Source organism: Stenella coeruleoalba (assembly GCF_951394435.1).
Source record: "Stenella coeruleoalba genome assembly, chromosome: 6".
In the NCBI taxonomy this organism is placed as follows: domain Eukaryota; kingdom Metazoa; phylum Chordata; class Mammalia; order Artiodactyla; family Delphinidae; genus Stenella; species Stenella coeruleoalba.
The window spans coordinates 126,736,524-126,757,858 of NC_137151.1; the positions used below are offsets into that span (position 1 = coordinate 126,736,524).

A 21,335-nucleotide genomic window follows, 5' to 3' on the forward strand; every position below is an offset into this window, starting at 1 on the left:
GGGGCCCCTCGCGCTCTGCCGTGTCCTTAGAACAGGCAGACATTTGAAGGCTACCGTCCCACAGTTTACAGGGAAACCGTTCTCACGACTCCCACACCTGCTTCAGGAAGGTGTTCTGTCGGCGTCCAGCTGACCACGTGCCGGCCACGGCTTCCGTACCTCTCCACTCCAGCCCGGCTCCCTCGGCAGGCAGTTGATCTTGGAGGGCCCTGCCGCAGAGGATCCGCTAATTAAGTGAAAACTCCTGAATCAACACAGACGGTGCCCACGGAGGCCTCTCCTCGCCAGGCTGGAGGTTGCCGGGCTCCGTGGCCCCTTCTCAGGTCCACGCGTGTCCTCGCTCGCGGGCAAGCTCGGCCGAGACCACGGAGAGGCGCAGGCATCAGAGCTGTGCCCACCACTGCCCGAGGTCCGGCCACAAGGAATCAGGGAACGTTCATTTTGGAAGAGGGAAAACCAGCAAAGCAAAGTGGCAGAGGTACCAACGCCAGCGGTCCCGTGAGATGCCCGCAGCACTGGGCCAGGGTCCACTGCTCAGCACGCTCCCCCCGGTGCCCTGAACCCCCAATACGGGGCACACTGGCCACTGGGCTCAGGTGAGAAACCCCAGGGTGGGATCACAACTTCTATCCCGTCTGGGCAGGGGGCACCGAGCGCCGTCACACTGTCTGGGAAGGTCTTTAAGGACGTGGAGAAAGAGAACACAGCTGACTCCAAAGTCCTCTTCCTTGTTGCCACCTGGAATCCCTAAATTGTGTAAAACGGTCACACAGTACTGGTGCATCAGGAAGTGGGGAGGAAGGATTGTAAGGAAACGGGGTACTGATGCCACCGGCTGGGCTGGGGCACTTCCCCAGAGCCCTGACCTCCAGGGCCCCGCCTGGTCATCACCCAGACAGCAGGGAGGGCAGGGGGTGGGAGCGTTCCTCTCCGGTCCTGACATCCCCTCCCGTCCCCACGGCCGGGGCTCGAGCAGCGGCTGGCAGGACGTGCCCAGCTCAGTGGGGCCACGGCACCCACACTGCGCTCGGGAAGGGGCTTTGGTGCCCAGCGCTCCTGTCCCCGCCCAGCCTCGGGGTCCGGCCCACGGTCCACACGAGGTATGTGCACGGTGACCCTGCCGGGCCCGGCCCACGCCGTCACGCACGTGGCCCCGACGCTGCATCTCAGAGGAGCTGGGCCATGGGTGGAGCAGCTCGCGGAGAGGTACGCAGCAGAGGCCCCGGGAGACAGAGGCTGCAGGCAGGCCCGGGGAGGGGTTGGGTGGCCGGCAGGGCTCCGGGGACCACAAAGCAGGGCGGCAGCAGAGGGCGCACCCCAACCCGGGTGGGGAGGAGGCAGCGGGTGTCATGGACAGTGAAGGTCCGGGAGGCCGGCGGCTCTGGCGGGGACCCTCCCCAGGGAGCAGCCACCACGCTGGGCAAGCCCATGGAGACCGCTCAGAGCCGCCCCCCAAGGTGTGGGCAGCCGGCCTGGGTGCGGGCAGGGTGCCCCGGGGAGGGCAGGGCCCACCTTGGGAGCTGCTGGATCCCAGCGAGTGTGGGCCTGGCTCACGACGGCCGGGGCTGTCGACAGCTGCTGGGACAGCGGGGTACAACCCCGAGGTGGGTCTCAGTGCCGAGCACCTTCTCCAGGGATGGACCTTCCCGGCCGGGCCCCTCGGGAGACGGTCAGGACCGCCAGGAGCACTGCCAGGCCATCACCGTGGCCTTTAAAGGGCCTTTCAGTCGTTGTGTTATGGGGTTCGTGGTGGAGAGACTGGCGGCCCCCGAGATGTCCATGTCCTGGTCCCAGAACCTGTGGCTCTGACCCTGTGTGGCAGACGGGGCTCTGCAGATGTGATCGGGGACCTTGAGACAGGACCCCCGGCTTATCTCGGTGGGCCATGTCCTCACAGGGCCCTCAGGGAGGGAGGCAGGAGGGCCAGAGCCAGAGGAGACGTGTGGACAGAAGCAGAGGCCAGCGGTGTGAGGAAGGGGCCGCGAGCCAGGGCCTGCGGGCAGCGCCCAGAAGCTGCAAAAGCCAGGGAACTGGCCTCTGTCCGCTGAGCCTCCGGGAGGAACCAGCCCTGCCGGCAGCTGGACCCAAGGCCCACGGCGAGAGGACACAGGTGTCCTCTGACCCCCTAAGTCCGTGGCGGCTGTGACGGCCCCACCCCAGGCCCCGCCGAGTGCGCCCTGCAGAATCGCGCGGGGCTCCGGGCACCCACCGTGGGCCCCTCCCGCCTGGACACCCGCTCCATGCACCGGACACCGCCCTTCACAGGACGGCTCCCCACCGCTGCCTCACCCGGGCTCCAGGCCTGGCCCTGCAGGGAAAAGCCAGTCCCCCGGCGTCCCCATGTGCGCTTGCCACAGCTTCCTCTGGGGTACGTCCCGGCCCCGGGGTGGGGGGGGGTGGTCCACCGCCAACCGGCTTCCAGAGCAGCGGCGTCGGGGCACAGGAGCGGCTCCTAAGGAGGGCGAGGTGACTGCACACTCGGCCGACCCTGCACCTTCGAGGGAAGCAGCAGCAACAGACATGGACCCACGAGAGAGCAAACGTGATGAGACTTGTTGGCGGAGAGAAAAGGGCTGTTTTATGTTACAACAAAGAAGAAGGTCTGGGGTCTTTCCAGCCACCTCTGACCAGGTAAAGACTATCATTCGATTTTTTTTTGTACTCACAGATGTAAAACCTGCTGACAGCTGGAAAAAGCCAGAGCAAGACCAGAGATGCCTGACTGCACGGCACGGCTGGCAGGCAGTGACTGACGCCATGACGCTGGCTTCGAGTTCGTTCTGGAAACAAGGGTCCTAAGACCCAGGCGTCACCGCCGTCACCGCCGCCACCCCTCCCTGCCACGGGCAGCCACGCTTCCTCGGACAAGCGGCTCATGTGCCGGCTTTTTGCACTGGGGATTTCTTGCCAGCTGGAATTCTTTCTGCATCTAAGCTACATTCTCTTGGCAAGACTGTCCCCCTTCGCAGAAGGGATTCATTTTCGTTTCAGCTTTGACGGGTGCGTTGCAAGTCTTGCTTTTTATTTCAACAGAAACGGGTTTATTGCATTTATCTCCTAAGAAAGCAAGCCTCACATGAAGTACACAAATACTATAGACGTATATATGTGGAAAACTGCCCTGAGAGCAGGTCATCTCGGCAACCTCAGCACTTGGGGGGCTGGGGGTGGGGGAAGACCCTTCTGCAGAATGTGAAGGGGCCAGAGGAGGGTGGAGGGGCCCTCGGGGTGCCTGGCTGTGTGATGACCGGGCGCCAGCGGGGGCGTCCAGGCCTCAGGATGGCAGAGAGCTCATGGCAACGGGACCAGGATGCGGCTGTCCAGCGGCCAAGCCAGCGCTCGGTGCCCAGGCCTCCTCATCCGGGTCCGGCCCACAGGGCCCCTCAGCTCCAGGCTCACAGTGCCCGGTACCCGGACGGAAGAGCCTACGAGGTGAGGGTGAGAGTTGTGAGTCCACTGAAGACCCCCCTCCAGGGCCGCCCACAGGCAGCCTAGGCTGAGGAGGCGGGGAAGCTGAGGGCGGCACTGGGGGAGGGGGCAGCCACCGACCCACGAGCTCTGCGTGGACTCCGCCGCCGGCCCCCTCCGCAGACATGCTCTCCTCCGGCGGCAGCACTGCCTCCCCGCTGAGGGACCAAGGGCAGGAAGGGCGGCAGCAGCAAGGCTCGGGGCTGCATGCACCCACGCCACAGGGGGATGGGCTGGGTGCCCCGGGACTGGGACAGGAGAGGAGGCAGCAACAGGACAAGGGGCCGGGGCCAGGTCAGGGGCCTGGAGTCATCCCTGGAGACACATGCCGCGCTGACGCAGACACGCTCATCCCTGGCCCCCGACAGAAAACTGAGCTCTGGACACCCCCCTGCTGACGCGCCGCCCACGTGAGCCCAGGTGAGCCCCCAGGGCCACACAGGTGAGACGCACAAACTCAAGCAAAAACACTGGCGTCTTCACCACGTGTCAGGTGACTCCTCTAGAGGGAGAACAGGTGGGAGCAGCAGCGCAAGCAGGAGGGGGCTTAGCACTGGCTCCCGTCCGGCCAGGGCCCTGGCCTCACTTAGCACACGTCTGGGAGATTAAAGTCGACGTCCCCCTTCAGGCTCCCAGACTCCCACGAAAGGGCTCCAGCTGTACACTCCACTGCGACACTCGGGGAAGACGTGGCCTCCCCGGCCCGAGTGTCCCTGCGTCTCGGGAGGGAATGCTCAGCCCGGGCGAGGCTGCCCCCGGTGACCCCCAGCCATCTCTTCACGGCGCTTCCCAAGCAGACGAAGGCTCAGCAACGAGGAACGGGCACGTGCTCACCCTCGTGTACTTCTGGCGTGGGGACTGACTTTACAAGAAGGCCCAGTGGAAAACTCGGAATTTAACAGGACCCTGGCCTCTGCTCCCAGCTGTCCCCACGTGCTTCCCTGCCCCACCTGGTCCCCACCCACCAGGCTCTCCGTCCACCTCCGGACGCAGCTCTTGCCGGGGGTCACATCCCCGGCCGTCTTCCCGGCCCAGATCCTCCCAGGACCTCGGCCCGGCCACCTCCCAAAGCCACACTGTCCCCCGACCTCAGCTCCCGAGTCGGTGCTGGGGTGCCCCGGGGGCCGGCCTGGACCTCCTCGGCCGACACGCTCACCCTGCCGGTCACCGAGCCTCACGGCGTCCAGCGCTTCTCCGCACGAGGGACCCGACATCTGGAGCTGCGGTTGGTGTCTGTTTCTTCTTTGCCCTCCGTCCAGGGCCGCACATGGTGCCTGGGACCCAGGAGGCTCCACACACCCACGTATTAAAGAACCCACCGCCACGCAAACCATGCCGAGGAAAAGGCCTTTTTAAAAATGAAAAGCTGGGATTTTATTAGTCACTAGCATAGCCTCGTGATTAACAAAAAGTTAATTCCATGAAACTACATGGTACCAACCTGAGTACTTTCCAAATTACCAGCAGCAGCCGGGTCTAAGCACGGAGCTTCAGAACCTCAACTAGGAAGCACCACTTGTGAAACACACGTCATTCCTCTTATTACAATTTTTCGTCAAGAATTTCAAGACTAGTAAGTCAACGGTATAGATGTGGAATTTATTTACGTGTTTGAAGGTAAAGTCTGACCACGCTTCACTGCTTCCTGAGGGGAGAATCCTGAGGGCAACTTGAGCCAAACTGCGAGCCCGGTGACCACGCTGCGCGGGGAAGCGTCACCTCCTCCTGCAGCCCCGAGGGTCCCAACACCCCAGGTTCATCCTGGCCAAGCCCCCAGCACCTCCCCCCCCGAGGAAACCTCTGGTTCAAGTCCTGGATGTGGACTTAAAAGCACACTTTCCTCAGCAAAATTCAGAAAAGTGTCAGGCGGTCCCTGCAGCGGGGTGGCACCAGAGCCGCTGCCCTTGCGTTCTCCCGATGTCCCCGAAGGAAGCCTCAGGTTCCCGCCTTTCATCTGCAGCCGCGTGAAAGCCCCGAATCCCTCGGGCGCACGCTTCCATTCACCCAGCCCTGAGCAGCCAGGGGCTGCCGCCCACACAGGCGCCTCCTCTGCAGCCCAGCGTGACAGCAACTGCAGCCTTCTCTCCACCCGCGCTCTGCCGATGCCCGAGTCTCACCGGTCTGCACCCAGTGCGAGCACGGACCGTGCTTTCCTACAAAAAGGCAGCTGAAGGCTTGCTTCGTTCTGACACGTCCAAACACCTCTAAGGACGACCAGCCCAGAAGCGGGCAACTGGTAAGGACACAGGACACAGCAAGGTCCCAAGCCAAGCTGGTGGCTGAAGGGGGGGGGGGGGGCTTTGACAAACAAAAGGGGCTTCTTTGGCAGGCAAGGCAGGCGCGCCTTTCATTCCTGTTGTATCACAGACCCCAGCCCTCGAGATCAGATGAGAACAACGTAACCAGAGAGTCCTCGGCACACCTGCCGTCTCAGGAGCCTCGTCACCTGCCCTCGCTGGGCCACACGCCTTGTCGGCACGAGGCTGCGGGCCCCAGCGGGTGACTGCTGAACGGCTGCGGCCAGCGGGGGATGGTGAGGCCGGGGCGACCCACCGGCTAGGGTGGACGGAAGAAACCGTCTGTCGTTTCCCTCTGGGCAGCCGCCGTTCTCACCTTTCTGCTTACAAAACCTGATAGAACAAAAAATGTACTTTAGGAAAAGAATGAGCACTTTTTCCTCAATACAGAGTCTCTCGCCTGGAAACACACACCTGCAAGACATGTAACCGCGTCGTTCCGTCCCGATCCTCGAGCAGGAAACACTCAGAATGCAGTCTGACTGCCACCCTGGGTCTGCTCAGGGCTGCGAGCATTCTTGTGAGGCGACGACGCGGCAGCTCTGGGCAAAGACGCAGCGTCGGCCGGGCCCCTCGGGGCTTCAATGTGCAGAGACTTGGGCACCATCCACTTGCTCTTCTGCCCAACCTCACGGGAAAGGAACCACCGAACGTGACACCATTCACCCTCTCAGCCCCACCAATCACAGAGCCACACCCCGTCGGGGGTGTAGGCTGCCCCCAAAGCTGGAACCGGCCTTGCCCGCCCGAGAGGCCTGTCTGCCACCCAAGTCCTCTGGCCACACGCACGCCGACCCCGGCGGGAGGGACACTGCAGGGTGGCGGCGAGAGAAGGGACGCGCTGGCCCGTTACAGCCCAGACGCCAGAGCAGCCAGGACAGTTGAACGTGGTCCCCTCTTCCGTCCTCCCCTCTCTAAGGGGTCTGTGCGGCGCCCGGGCCACGAGACTGCAGGACTGGCCCCACGCCTGGCGCACTTTCAGTCAACCGTGAAAGCGCTTTGGGTTTTAGTGAAATGCAAAATGTCGCCCACTTAAATCTAGACTCCAACTCGGAAACTGCTGGGAATCTTTACGTTCAGTTCTTAAAATCCAAAGAGAGAGAGAGGGAGAGACGGGCGAGGGGAGGGAGGGAGGGAAAGGAAGGATGGTGCGGGGGCCAGCGGGAGCTCCAACACAGCCACGCCGGAGGGCACCTTCCACGGTGAGGATGCCGTCTCGCCTGCGCCGTCCGGGACGGAAGCCACGGGCCACGTGGCTTCCGAGCACCTGAGCTGTGGCCAGAGCAACTGAGGACGTGGATTTTAATTCATTTACATTTAAATAGACACGTGCGGGCTCGGAGGGACCATGCTGAACACAGTGGGGCTCCACAGTAGAAAACCCAACTTAACAGGACTCACAGCTTAACTCCGCAACTAAAACGCGGACCTCAGCAATTGGCCTTCAGGAAATCTTACTTTTGTTTCTAAGTTTCAACAGAGGTGGATAAGCAAGTGCGATTTTCTCTCACGTGACTCAGTTTTGATCAACAACTTGACTTTTAGGTGATAAAGAGAGTATGTTTCGCTTTTGTGTTTTACCCACTGACACTCTGTGCTTGGAAGTCCCCTCAGGAAGGAGTCGCACCACCAGCGACGGGGGCCGTCACAGGAGACTCTTCCCAAAGCCCTTTCACAGCCAATACTCTGCTCTGTGAATCTAGGGTAACTGCTTCCTCTTTTTGGTATTTCCTCTTTGCTTTTTTTCCTTTTTCTCTAATGTGGTAGTTACATTCTAAAACAAAAAGAAGAAATGCTTCAGAAAAACTCTTCAATCCTAATATATGTCTTGATCAAACCAAACCACATCAAAGCCAACTGCTGGCTAATGGTAAGTGTGTGTGCGTACACACGTGTGTGGCGCGTACGCGTGTGGGCAGATGTATAATGGAGGGATGTGCCACAGGAACGGTTTTATTTCTTGAAGTCTGAATACACAGTGTACAAAACCTGCCTGACACAGAGCATGACTGTGACGAAATGAGATTCTCCAAGTGACACCTGCTCTTTCCAGCAGACTGTTTCTCCCCAGTGATCATCGTCCCAGAATAAAGCTGGAGGGCCCCCCTTTAAACGGGGGCGCCTCCTTCCACTCCCGTAAGTACACTGCAGGGCAGACTGCCGTTTGCTGGGCCGTTTCTTCCACTGTGCAACTTCAGGATCATTCACTCCCACCCCCGATGTTAAGCTACGTGGAGTCCAGGGGAGTCAGGCGGCCTGGGTGCACCTCCATCCTCGCGAGGCAGCTTCCACGGAGGCGGCCGTCACTTCAGCCAGATCCATCTGTCCCCCACGTCCTCGTTGTACCCAGGGCTGTACCTGCGGCCCGGCAGCTGCGGGAGGGAAAGCCGTGGTCACCAGCAGTTTACAACGTCCGTCCGTCCCCGCAGCTCACCTGACGGCTTCCTCCACTCCACCCTTGCCCTCCCCACGCCGGCAGGGCCTGCTTCTGGCGGTCCCACTCTAAGGGTGAGGGGTCCCGCGGAAGGAAGCACAACACGACCCTGCCCTCGGGAGCCTCCATGCTGCTGGGGGGGCTACAAACGCCAGTGGCCAACCCGCGTGTCTGTGCTGCTGCTGGGAGGGTGGCCGTGGAGCCTCGGGCAGAAGTGGCACTGACCTAGGGGAGCCGCAGCTTTCGGGGGGGAGAGGGCGGGAGGGGAGATGTCTCAGCCCCTCTCTCTGCCCCACCTGCCCGTCTCCTGCCAGCACCTCCTGCCATGGGCCCCACCACAAATCGGGGGCAGGGGCCCCAGGGGTGCAGGGCACACACAGGGTGGACCTGGAGGGGCACAGAGGCTCCCTCACATGGCCAGGAGGGCTCCCAGGGGAAGGGAGCCTGCGGCGAGGGCGAGGGGTCCACAGGCTGGGATGGCGCGTCACGGGGTTGGCCTCCACCGTGGAGCGTGGAAGCCTGGCTCTGAAGGCCAGGCTGGAAGGAGTCTTGCGTGGGCCGGGCAGGGAACAGGCAAAGCACAATGAGATTCATCCAGTTAACAGTGGGGACAAAATACGGAGTTTTCTTTTTCCTGCCTTCCAGTTAATGTGGTCCAGCAGTAGATATGTACACACTACATACTGCACACAAAAATCTTCCACACTTTGCCCTTGAGAACAAGTACTGAAGCAGCTTAAAAAAGAAATCCGCCTTTCCTTGATTCTCATCAGCAGAGGGCATTCATTACCTGCCACACCGAGGTGGAGGCAGAGGCTACAGTGCAAGGAGGGGGGTCACAGTCACACCCGAGGCCAGACACAGCCCTGCCTGGACACGCCCCGCGGCCACACTACCCATCCCGCACTGAGCCTGCGTCCCCTCTGGCAGGTGCACAGGCCTGCAGTGGGCGTGCGCGGCTGCAGGACGTGGAGAGAAGCAGGGACCTGTAAGTGGGGAGGACCGAAGTGCAGGCTGACCGCAGCTTCCGGCCCTGGGAGCCTCTGTGCACAAGGTCTCGTCCAGGTGCTAGGAGCACCCTGGGTATACGACAGAGGAAAAAGGAAACACCCGGCTCCCCCCAGGAGTCATCCTCTTGGGCGGAGACTGGGAAGGGAGCCAGTGGCACACGACGGCCCAGGGTGCCCGCCAAGGGGGAGCCGGCGGGGGGCGCACACGGAGCAGCAAAGCCCGGGGACGGGGCGAGCGGGGACGCCTGGCATGGCCACGGGAGGAGCAGGGGACAGGAGTGGCGGGAGAACCCGGAGTGAGGGCGGCGCCCCTGCTCTCCAACTCCGACAGGCACTGCGGCAGAAGGTGGTCGCTGGGCCGGAAGAGCTGCAAGTGCGGCCCTGCGCGAGGGTGTCAGCGACCTCCACGGGCCTTAAGGGCTCAGGAGAGCCTGGGCAGCACAGCGGAGCACGAGAGGGTGGCGCCCCAGGGAGGCGGGCACCCCGGTTGGCTCCCAAGCGGAATGGGAGCAGCGCGTGGGCCGCCGCGGGGAGACCACCAACGGGCAGGTGGGGAGCTGGGTCGGTGGCTGAGAAGGCGGGGCTCTGCTGGAGACCCAGCTGCACAGCTGCCGCCCCGGCATCTCGAGGGAGGGGTCGCCATCCCAGCGAGGACGGCGCGGGGGAGAACCCGAGGAGAGGAGGGGCCCCGGAGCCTGCGAGCAGGGGGCGCTGTGTGCGGAGACGGGGTGTGAGCAGAGCCTGTGTGTCAAGGGGGTACTGAGATCGCAAAATCCCCCCTAGACTCCCACGCCCTCACCCCCAGACCCTGTGCCTGTGCAGACATGATTAAGTCGGGACCTCGAGGCGGGGAGACCGCCCTGGACTGACAGGTGGGCCCAGGGTCATCATGAGGGTCCTGGGAGCGGGTCAGGTCAGGAGATGCGGTGGCAGAAGCAGAGGTCGGCCTGACCGAGGACGGGAGCCAAGGTGCGAGGGGCCCTAGAAGCTGGAAAGGAAAGAAGCAGAAGCGCCCCAGAGCCCCAGTGGGAGCACAGCCCCTCGCCTGGGTTTGTGCTCTGACCCCCAGAACCGGAAAATGACACGGCACCTTCCCACCCGCTCCGCCGGTGGCCGTTCGTTACAGCTGCTACAGAAAACCCAGGCAGCTTGTTCTGCGTTTTACGACAGAGACACTGGGCGCGTCTGTGCAACGAGAGAGAGGCCGCGCTGAGGCCGTGGAGAGCGGCCACCCCCTGGGAACAAGAACCAGGACGGGGGCAGAGGGGCCACAGAGCAGGAGCCGCGGGGGGGGGGGTGCATCTCCCCACGTGGTCTCTCCCTGTCTGTCCACAAAGACGTTCCCAGCCAACTGCTATGAATACACAGCTGCTGCAGCAATAAAAGAACAATCTTAATTTTTATCACTCCGTAATTCTTATCACACCAGAAAGTGATTTCTTTTCATCGGAAAGGTTTTCAAGCTTCGCCGACACCAGCACACCGGCACCGGGCCAGCCCCCAGCACCTGCTGAGGAAGGGCCGGGAGGCCACAGTTTGGCTCTGCTGTCTTCTTTGCAAATCAAATTTTAAACCACAGAGCAGAGAATAAAAACTCGCATGTGGAACCGCTGAGTGCAGCCGGCGTCTATTAACTGCATCACAAAATCTGCCCTCTGGACCTCCTGGGGCAGCAGCTAACTGGCCTTTCATACCCAGACAAGGGTCCCCAGACCCTCAGGGTGCCCTTTCAGTGCAGTTAAGCCAACAGAGAACCCCAGGAGGGCTCCCATTTGGGATGTTTCACAACGAGAAAGCGAAACAAAGCTGCTTCCTTTTCATCACCTCATATCTGCATCCGCTTCTTTAAGGCAGCCTTCAAACCGCCCAGCCCCAGTCCACCACATTCACCACTTGAGAAAACACGCTCTGTGGCCCTGTGAGGACGGAGTGGCCCAGGACCTCCTGGCGGGAGCATCTCTCAGAAGCTGACGCGGGCACCTCGTCCGACCGTCAGCACGAGAGCGTGACTCCTGGCCGCGGGCCCGCAGTCAGTTTTGTCCTGGGTCAGGCCGGGGAGCCGCAGGCATGGTAGGTCTGAGCTCAGGGTGGTGCGGCTGAAACAAAGTGATGCTGCTAAGTTTGACCGTGAGGACACTTTAAACCCTGGGTGAGTTGTGATTTTAGGAAAAGGCGCCCATCTCTACACGCTACGGGCCGGGACGGCATGGGTGCCGTGAGTGGCTCACAGGTCTGGGCTCACAGGTCTGGGCTCACAGAGGCTGCTCCTCCCAGGCACTGCTGTCACACGCAGCTTAGAGATGCCGGCAGCTGCTTGGACAAAAGCCAGCTGAGAAGAGAAACATACATGCACTCATCCTCCTGGAGGAAACTGTGCATTCCTTCTACATTTGATACACTGTGTCCTGGCTGCTTTGAGACACGAATAAAAGTCCCATCTTCTCTAACCTTATAAAATACACAGAACATATAAACCAGTTGGGAAGTGGGATGGTAGCAGGTGGAAAGTGCTGGAGGAGTGGAGGGGATGCAGAAGTCCTCCCTGACGGACCCGGACAGCGGAGAAGAGGACACGGCCAGGAGGACGGGGGGGCAAGGGTGACAGGATGGGGTGGAGCGCGTCCTGCTGGAGCCGCCGGGCGTGGGAAGCTGCTCCCTGATGGCCACGACCTCAGTCACCTTGGCCTCTAGCGGCGCCACTAGGGACAGCCCAAGCGAGAGGCCAACCCATGCCAGGTGATGCCTGTAGTTCCCGCCACGAGGGAGTAATAGGGCCTGGACTCAACGCCTGGCCGCGCGCATCTGGCAACTGGGCCACCCGAGTGCGCTGGTGGCACTGCGTGGACACGGGCTGGGTGCTGGGGAGGGACCTGGGCAGAAAAGAGCCACGTCCATCCAGCGCGTTTGGTCTCTAGCTGAGCAGCAGGCAGGGTGCGTGGGGCGGTGCCCCCGAGGCGGGTGGAGAGCACCCCAGGCAAAGGACGTCCCAGGGTGTCTCCGGGTGAGCAGTCCAAGAGCTGCTCTGGGGCTGAGCCAGCCAGAGCAGAGGGACCGCTCACTGCACACCGGGGGCCGGGCTAACCCTTCCCTGGAAGACAGGCTGCTCTAGACCCACCAAAACGGTTAAACATCAAGCCCCGAAAGCTTAAACTGACTTGCAAGTATCTTAACTGCCTGCCATTCAACAGAATGAAACAAAACCTGGTGCTCACAAACGTAAAAGCTCATGACTTACGGCAACCGATGTTCTAGACACGTGAGAGAGAGAAATGTAGCCTGTAACCAGGGGAAGAAAAGTCAAGCAGACTAAGGACATGACAAAGATGATGGATTAGGAAACAAGGACATTAAAACAGCTATAAAAATACTCAATGTAATCAAGAAATTAAATGGAAAAGGAAAATAATGAAAGAACTGGAAAATATAAAAAGAACTTCTAGAATTTAAAAAAACCCAGGATTCCCGAAATACAGATTCCACTGGGTAGGTGTGGCAGCCATGCAGATGTGCTGCTCAGATGCCCTGCTGCGAGGAGGCCCGAGTGGCCGAGGGCCCAGGTGCTGACCCTCTGGGCCCGCCACCCTGCTCACGCAGAGGCCACGCCTCCCACGTAAGGGTGCAGCCCACGACCAAGAGCAGCAGAAGTTCCATGGCAGCCCATCCGTGGGCCGTGGGCCTCTTTCAGCAGGAGCCTTTGGCTCTAGGACACCCCGTCGGCCTGGCCAAACCCTTCCTGGACTGTTCCTCCCCAATCTCCTCCTCCCCCCTTCCCTGTCACAGGGCCAGACTCCTTCCACTTCAGGTCTGGTCCCTTTATCCTTCACAGGGGCTTCCCTCCAAAACCTCATCAGTGTTTACTCCCATCCTGGCTTCTGTCTCTCGGAGGACCCAAACTAACGCAATGAATTAATAGCGTTATTACATGTAACCGCAGAAGAAAACAGCAGTGAACTTGAAGACTGAGCAACAGAAACTATCCCAAACAAGACACAGAGAGAAAAGGTCAAGGACAAATGGACAGACCCTTAGTGGCCTGTGGGACAGGATCAAGTCATCCAGCATATGTGCACTCAGAGTCCTCGATGGGGGAGGAAAACGATCTGAAGAAATAACGACCAAACATTTTCCAAATGATAGGAAAACTAGAAACCCTCACCACCAAGAAACTCAGTAAACGCCACGCCGGACAAACAGAGAGGAAACCACAGGAGCGCATAATAATTAAAGAGAGAGTAAGGGAAGGTCTTAAAAGCAGCCAGAGAAAAAAGCTCCGTTAGGTACAAGGGCCAAAGATAAGAATAATTTCATATTTCTCATCAGAAACTGTGCAAGCCAGGAATCTATGGAGTATCTTCAGTGTTGGCAGAAAACAACCGTCAACCCAGAATTCTACGATGAATGAAAAATCTACCAAAATGAAATGGAAATACATATCTTTCTAAACAACGGCTAATAGAAGTCATCACTAGCAGGCCTGTAGTAGGAGCTCAGCTATTGAAGGGGGCTCTGCTCAGCCAGGTGAAACCTGGACCTGCATGAAGGAACCGAGCACAGCAGGAACCACAGCTGCAGGAGGAAGGGCAGGAAGGAGGAAAGACGGAATAAAAAGCTCGAATGAACTGTTTAAAGCCAAAGTAGTAACAGTATATCCTGAGGTTCCTAACATGTGTGGAAGTGAAATACACACGCGTAACAGCACAGAGGACAGAAGCGGGGAGAGAAGCCGGCTGCGAGGGGCTCACGTCATGTGTGACGTGGCCCGATGCTGGCTTCCTGGGGGACCGTGACAAGGTAAAGGTGTGCACTGCACACCTCACAGCAGTCACTAACGATGAGATAAAGAGGTGCAGCGGATAGGTCAACGGAGGGAATGAAACAGAACCACGTTAAACAATCAACTAGCACACAGAAGCCAGGGAAAGAGGGAGTAAGACGCTGCTGCAGGGCTGAAACGTGAGCAGGTCAGGAGCAGCGGGTCCCTCAGCAGAAGCGCCTCGCCCTGACCCAGGAAGCCCCTCCCCGGAGGCGGCTGACAGCACAAAGGTCACGGGCGCGCCCCCTTCAATGGATGACCTCGGTGCCGGTACTTCGGTTTCTGCTCAGAGAACGTCTAACTCTCCAGCCCCAGCCGCTACTGCACGCAGTTATCTACCAGTTAGAGAATCACTCTCAGGAAAGAAGTCCCGCAAGAAAACTGCCGCTTTATGAAAACTAACGATTCGGGAGGAAAGAACACTCAGTGAGTCTGATGACCCGATGCCCTTGGAAACACCATTCGGGAGAAAGCCGACCACACCCCCGCTGCTCAGCCCCCATCAGACGAATCGAGGGTCCTCACGGGCCCACAGCGAGCCTCCTGGACGTGCGCGGACCCGCTCTCCCCAGCACTGGCTGCCCTCCCTGGAGCGCCCTCCTGAGCATCTATCTCTTCCTCCTGAATGCCTGCCCTAAACGATGCCCGCTCCTCCACGGCACCTTTCCTCAAGCTGAGGGAGCCAGCACCACTCCTGGGAACTCCCGAGTCCACCGTCCCATCCTATGGGTACCCAGCTTGGTGATGCCTGCCGCAATGAAGATGGACTTGGATCCTAGAGGGCGGCCTGCCTGCCAGTCCCAGCACCGCCTTGGGATCGGACACGGGAGGTCAGCAGGCAGGCACTGTCTCGGAGGTAAAAGATGTTAAGTGACGCACTCGAGGTCACCGGGCGAGAAGAGGCAGGCTGACACCCGAGCCCAGATGCTCTGACTCTCGAGTCCAGGAACGTCTTGCCCACCACCCCCTGCAGGTATCCGCTGTATTAAACGGCGTCTCCGTGCGCTGTTAGCACGTGAAGTCCCTGCACCACGTGGAGCTTTCCCCTCCTGTCACCTGGTACACACTGAGCTCTGCCGCTGTGAGACTGCAGGACGCATGTCAGGGTCCAGTCCACAACTATCCTGCCCTGGGAAGGCCCCGCTTTTCCTGCCCTTTTACGTGTGCCTCAAAGAACTACCCGGGGAGCGGGGGCACTTTTATTTCTTAGCACCACCTCAGGGGTAGTCAGTGATGCTCGGGGTTTCCTGGTTGGAAGAGTTTTCCTGGAGGACTAAATATATGTCGTAATTCTAGCATCAAATCCTGTGCTGTATTACCGTAAAAAGGAGGATTTTTTGAAAAAGGATGGACCACGCCTTGCCTCTTCTGGATCCGCTCTACTCCACTGGAGCAGTAAATGGTACTGTTAGGTACTATTGACTCTGCTCTGTCTAGATGCACTAAGGAGTTGGAAACTACTAACTAACTGCGGGGTGGCTCGGGGACTCCAATCGCCCACCCCTGTTACTCATTATTGCATACGAATGCTGATGAGCCCGGCTAAGAATTTCTCATTAATTTTAAAGAAGAGCACCAGAGAAATTAGTTATTAAAGTCACTTCTCTGATATACAATTTCCCCAATTTTCCATTACCGTTAAACATAAATCAAGTATAAAAAAAATGAAATCAACTTCCAAGAAATCTTATTTTATCCAAGTCCATTTTCAAAAACAATCTTTTTATTTTAAAAATGAGGGCCTCCTATTTTTAGCACACGAACACCACAGCCTATTACACATACATCCACACTGAGGTCCTATCTTCACACCACACGTGTCACAACATCATATACTTTAAATGTCTGAATCCCATTTAACTCATATTAACTGTGAAGAAGAAAAGCTCCTAACTCAAGCGCCCGTTCAAATACCTGAAAGCGGGATGTGTCCTAAAAATTCTAAAACCCAGGTAATGACTGGACACACGCAAAGTCCAGGCACCCCTGGTGGGCCAGGGTGCGTGTGAAACACTACCCTATCATTTCGCACCAGCAGGTCCCTGTGAAAACCTGCAACTGCACACCAATCAGTGCACCTGGTAGAAAGTCTACCTTTTATCACTAACTTTCTTCTCCAAGGGACATACGTTATTTCCTGCACGCAGAAATATAAATAACGGGACATGGAGACGAACACTGGACTGCGATCATGAGCTTTCCATGGGGCATGCACTGAGGGCAGAGGGGTGCGTGCCTCCTCAGCCACAACTAATGAAGGACAGACTGAAGACATTTAGCACCTACTTCCATGTTAAACGACTTCTAAACTGAGAATCGGTATTTTAACATAAAAAATAAATAACCAAATTAAGCTCTAACTAAGGTTTGAACATCGAGAGGAAACATGAAACGACCGAGTCTGTACCTTTCTTCTTCGGCAGGTTTAGATACATTGATCCTAAGGCCTTTCTGTTTATTGCGAGTTTGTCTTTATTAAGGTGAACTTCGTAAAGGCAAGAACATACAGTGTTAACGTATTAAAGTTATTAAACATCTCTATTTTTAAAAATGGTAACGAGGAACTTGATACGGAAAATGAAAATAGTAACCTGAGATAGTAAAGAAATAAAAATAGCAGGAGAGAAAACCGAAGATCCTGTTGTCCTAGCAACTGTCTTGGACAAGATCGGATTCATGGAAGGAACGCAGTATCTTAACAGCATCTGGCCTCCTTAAATTGGAAAGAGATGGAATCGGTAAAGTGGAGACCGACTCACAGCTTGTCTACCCCAAGGGAGGGCTGCACAGTAACAAAAAGTGACCTGGCACAGTGCCTGAAAAATGACTTAGAAGAATTAGCAGGCGCTCATGCACACACTAGGTATTTATGAATCTGTCTGTAGGGTCACTTCCAAACAGAAAATGGGAGGGGCTGTGTGCATGAAAAATGCGTTGACACATGCTTCTCAGGCTCCGGGGACTCACGCCCCTCTGAGGGCCCCGGGCAGGCCCTGGACACCAGAGGGGAGGCTGAAGGCCAGCAGGACCCCAGCCGGTCCAGCCACAGGACTGAGCCACACGCCCAGGCCACCAGATCCACCAAACCAAACCAAACCGACGTTACAAGTCCTTCTGTTCTATGAAAACCCGAGCTCCCTTCTCTCCTAAAAAGGTCGCTCCGCACTAGTGGAGGCCCCAGGGCCACAACACAGCTGAAGGGGCAGTGCTGACACGTGAACTGTGCCACGAGCCGCCGGCCCAGGCTGCACGGGAGGCTCCGCGGCCCCAGCCGGGACCTGGGCGTGAAGGGCTGCCTGCCATGGACAGCAGACGCCGTGGCCTCACCTGCCCTCGCGGAGCCGCGGGGCCTCACCTACCAGCGGAGACGAGAACTGTCATGCCTTCCTGTGGGCACAGCGCGGGGCCCGCCCACACGGGGGCTCAAAGCTGGCCAGCGAGGCCACTTCCTCGTCAGCCTCCTCCCCCACCCCGCTCCCGTCCCGTGCCCTCAGGCCCGCTCCCACCGTGACCCTCTGGCCTCACCCTCAGGCCAGCCTCCCCGACTCCCGCCTGCTCCCGCCGCCCCGGGTGCCCCAGGTGCGCGGCCGCGGGGAGATGCCTTCCTGACCCGACCTCCACCCCGCTTCTGCCGCACACCTCCTCCTACCAGTGTCGCCCTGGGCTGGCCCCCGAGCCTCACACCCTTCCCTCGTCTCTCAGGTTCTCCTCACAGGGCTTCTTGCAGTCAGTGATTCTAAACAAAGCCCGCAGCTCATCCCAGGGGCCCACAAAAGCCCTTTCCCTGCAGCGAGACTCAGGATCCCCGAGCAGCCGGGAGCCCCCGGGACCTGCCTCGGTTCCCAGTCCTCACCACTCCCCCTTCCCGTCATGAACACACGCCCCGGAGCCAACACACCAGCCCCCCTGCCCGCGGCAGCCCCGTCCCGGCGGCCTCCAGCCCTCCAGCCTTCTCCTCTCGGAGAAGACCCAGGCCCCCAGGCTCCTGACGACTCGGCTCACCCCCTCGTCCTGTAATCCCAACACCCGGGCCACCACCGTGAAGCCCTCTCCCCCGTCAGCCCCCAGCGGGAACCTCGTCGCATCCTGTGTCCACGTGTCTGTCGCCCCCACCGGTCGGTGACTCTCCAGAGCTCTGTGTCCTTAGAGCCGCGTCTGGCACTGAGAGCGCAACAAATGGGCGCCGGATGAATACACAGGACAGGGGAGCTCCCAGGGCCTCTTCCTGGCTCTGCGGTGTGACAAGCGTGGCCACCACGGAAACGTATCACTGCACGCTGCGGAGCCAGAAAGCAGGCGCCCAACTCCAGGGCTGCAAGAGCTGAGAGGCCCCATGAAGAAGTTCCCGGAAAAACAGGCCCCTTCCCAGGATATGGGCCACCTGTCGGGGCCTAAGTCATGCAGAACGCATGCCCAAATGTCAGCGTGCACCTCAAACTACACAAGGGCAAGCAAAAGAAAGAATTACAAACGCCCAGGAAGCAAAATGAGTTGCCTGGGCCCTGTGACCTGGACACTTCCCAGCTCAGGCCCCGGCCCCCCTGAGTCTGTCCAGCCTCTAAAGGAAAGCTATCCATAAACCAAGAGTGCCTGACGGTCTACAACGAAAGGCCACTGTTGCCACAAGCAACTCCCCCTCTTAGGAATCCCCTGCACCCCCACATCGTCCCCACTGCCACCAGCATCCAGTTCAGAGCACACCCAGGTGTGGTCTACACTGCTCCCCACTCTCTTCCTAGGACCATACACGTGAGTCTGAAAGTCGTAAGACCAATACCCACGTCCATCGCAGGGACCTCAGGTGCCCACTCTGCTGTCTCGCAGTCACAGCCCTTCCCCTGTGGACCCTCTTTCGTTTGAATCCTTCAATGATAGTTTAGTTTTGAAAACCTAGGGAGTAAGAACAAATCTGGCTGCACAGGGAACAGCAAGGTTGCCCGGGAGACAGCAGCTGCGGGGAAGGAAGGTGAGCTTGTCCTGGTCACAGCCATGCCCCCGTCGTCTCTCACCCACACCCTGAAGCTCTGCTTCCCCGCCTCCACCCGTGCCCCAGTCGACATCCAACACGGCACGCAGAGCCATCCTCCTAACACGTGGTTCAGATTCTATCACTCAGAGCATGCCAACGGGCCACAGCTTTGCTACGACTTCAACCAAAGTCCTCACACCACAGCCCACAGGCCCTTGCTGCGCGCGCCCTGCTACCTTCTCACCTCACCTGCACTGGGCCCGCCCCTCCATTTCACCACGTGGACTCTTCCTTTCCTAGAACGTGCCAAGCCTGCCTCTACCTCCCAACCCTGCCCCCTCCCCGCAAGTGCAGCCGGGACACCCACGTCTTCTGGTACCCAAGGCCTCTCTCCACAAAACAGCTCCCACCCGGGACGGCTTTACTTCCGCCCCACAGCACTCAGAGGCCCCCCTACGTATTTGGTGATCGCTTGCCCATTCCTCCCCCAACTCTGTCTTATTCCCCAATATCCCCAGTGCTCAGAACAGTGCCTGCAACAGAAAGTGTTTGCTGAGGGGTAAGTGACTCGATGTAGAACACGGCCTGAGATGACCCCACTGGGGCGTGTCTGCAACGTCAGGCTCAGCACCACGTGCGCGGGCTGAGCCACCATCCCTCGTGCCACTCAGTGCTCTGGAGATGCCCGAATAGCTCTCCCGGACAGAATCCTCCCATCACCGCACAAGCCTTTTATCCTCTGCGTTTCCCTCCTACGCCTTCAACGCTGGGGACTGAAAGATTTCTCCATCCCGGGGGTTCACTGAGCAAATACATACTGAGCAAAGGAAGATGCAGAGCTCCCCACTTGGACCCTCTGTGGAAGGGACATGGGAAGAACCAGCACCAAATCAGCTTTCAGATCATACAGAGAAACAGACGCCTTCCATTTCCAGCAAAACAACAGCCCAATACCCTGAAAAACCTCGTGATATAAAACCTCTACAAACGCTTTTAAATGGGCTCTGCGAGAAATCATAAGGGGCTGAAATGAAGAGCGAGCTGGAAACCAGAGGGAGAGTTGCAGCCTCCGCCACCCCGGGGCATCTGCAGAGCCGCTGGGAGGCAAGGCAAAGCGGCGCCCCGTGCAGGTGGACACCTGTGATGCACCTCTGCACGTATGTGCAGCTCCGAGGCCGCACCCTCAGGGGAAGGCGGGAGAGAAGAAAGCGCCCTGACGGCAAGGGGGTCTCAGCGGGTGTCTTAAGAATTCACAGCCTCAGCCTGTCCTCACACAAGTGTGGGGTTCCAATCCTCACCATGCGGGGCCTGGAATCCCACAAGCAGCAAAGGAAGCTTAATTCCCGGTTCCTCCTGAATCTCAGGGCCTGGAGGCGGCAACAGACCTTCCAGGAGCAGGGCTGTCAGCGTTAGCAAACAACACAGGATGCCCCGTGAACGAAATATTTGGGGCGTGCTTACACCGAGAGAGTCTGGGTTCACCTGAAATCAAACGTCCCTGGGGTCCAGGGATAAATACCCACGAAGCATGAACTCAGTGTCCAAAGTCTCCAAAATGCAGAAGGAAATAAGCCACCATGGGTGAGAATCAGAGGACACAATAAACGACAGAGTCAGACAGGCCTCCAAACCTGAGATCACACACAGAAGACAGTGACTACATTTAAGATGTTCGAAGCAAGAGAAGAAACTGAAAACAGAAGCAAGGAATAAGGTCCTACTAACAAATCAGAAAGTACCCACGTAACAAAAGAGAAATTTAAATCTAGACCTATCTTGGTTAAACTCTAAAACACCAGACAGGAAGAGTAGAAAGTTCCTGAAAGAGAAAAGGAGACCATAATATTTCATTTAAAAAAAAAAAAAAGGAAGCAGACACTTCTGGGGAAGAAACTGTCATAAAGGGACTTCCCTGGTGGTGCAGTGGTTAAGAAGCCACCTGCCAATGCATGGGACACAGGTTTGAGCCCTGGTCCAGGAGGATCCCACATGCCGCGGAACAACTAAGCCCATGCACCACAACTACTGAGCCTGCGCTCTAGGGCCCACAAGCCACAACTACAGAGCCCGAGTGCTGCAACTACTGAAGCCCGCACACCTAGAGCCTGTGCTCCACAACAAGAAGCCCACGCACCGCAACGAAGAGTAGCCCCTGCTCGCCACAACCAGAGAAAGCCCGTGCGCAGCAACAAAGACCCAATAAGGCCATAAATTAATTAATTAATTAATTTTTTAAAGAAAGAAGAAACTGTCATAAATTCCTACTGCTGGGGTGTTTATGGCCATGAACATATGGAAAATACCACTTGCACCTGCATAAACAATTAGTATCACAAATTTTCTT

The 21,335-nt window shown here is 58.2% G+C and overlaps 1 protein-coding gene across 1 annotated transcript in view; it reads right to left on the reverse strand.

The window, feature by feature from the left end:
- Positions 1-7,616: 7,616 nt before the first annotated feature.
- NDUFA10 (NADH:ubiquinone oxidoreductase subunit A10) overlaps positions 7,617-21,335 on the reverse strand; it is a 49,219-nt gene continuing 35,500 nt past the window's right edge. The window contains exon 10 of the mRNA XM_079924776.1: positions 7,617-8,137. Coding sequence (XP_079780902.1) covers positions 8,069-8,137 — 69 coding nt within the window. The 3' untranslated portion in view covers positions 7,617-8,068. The remainder of the gene's footprint in view (positions 8,138-21,335) is intronic.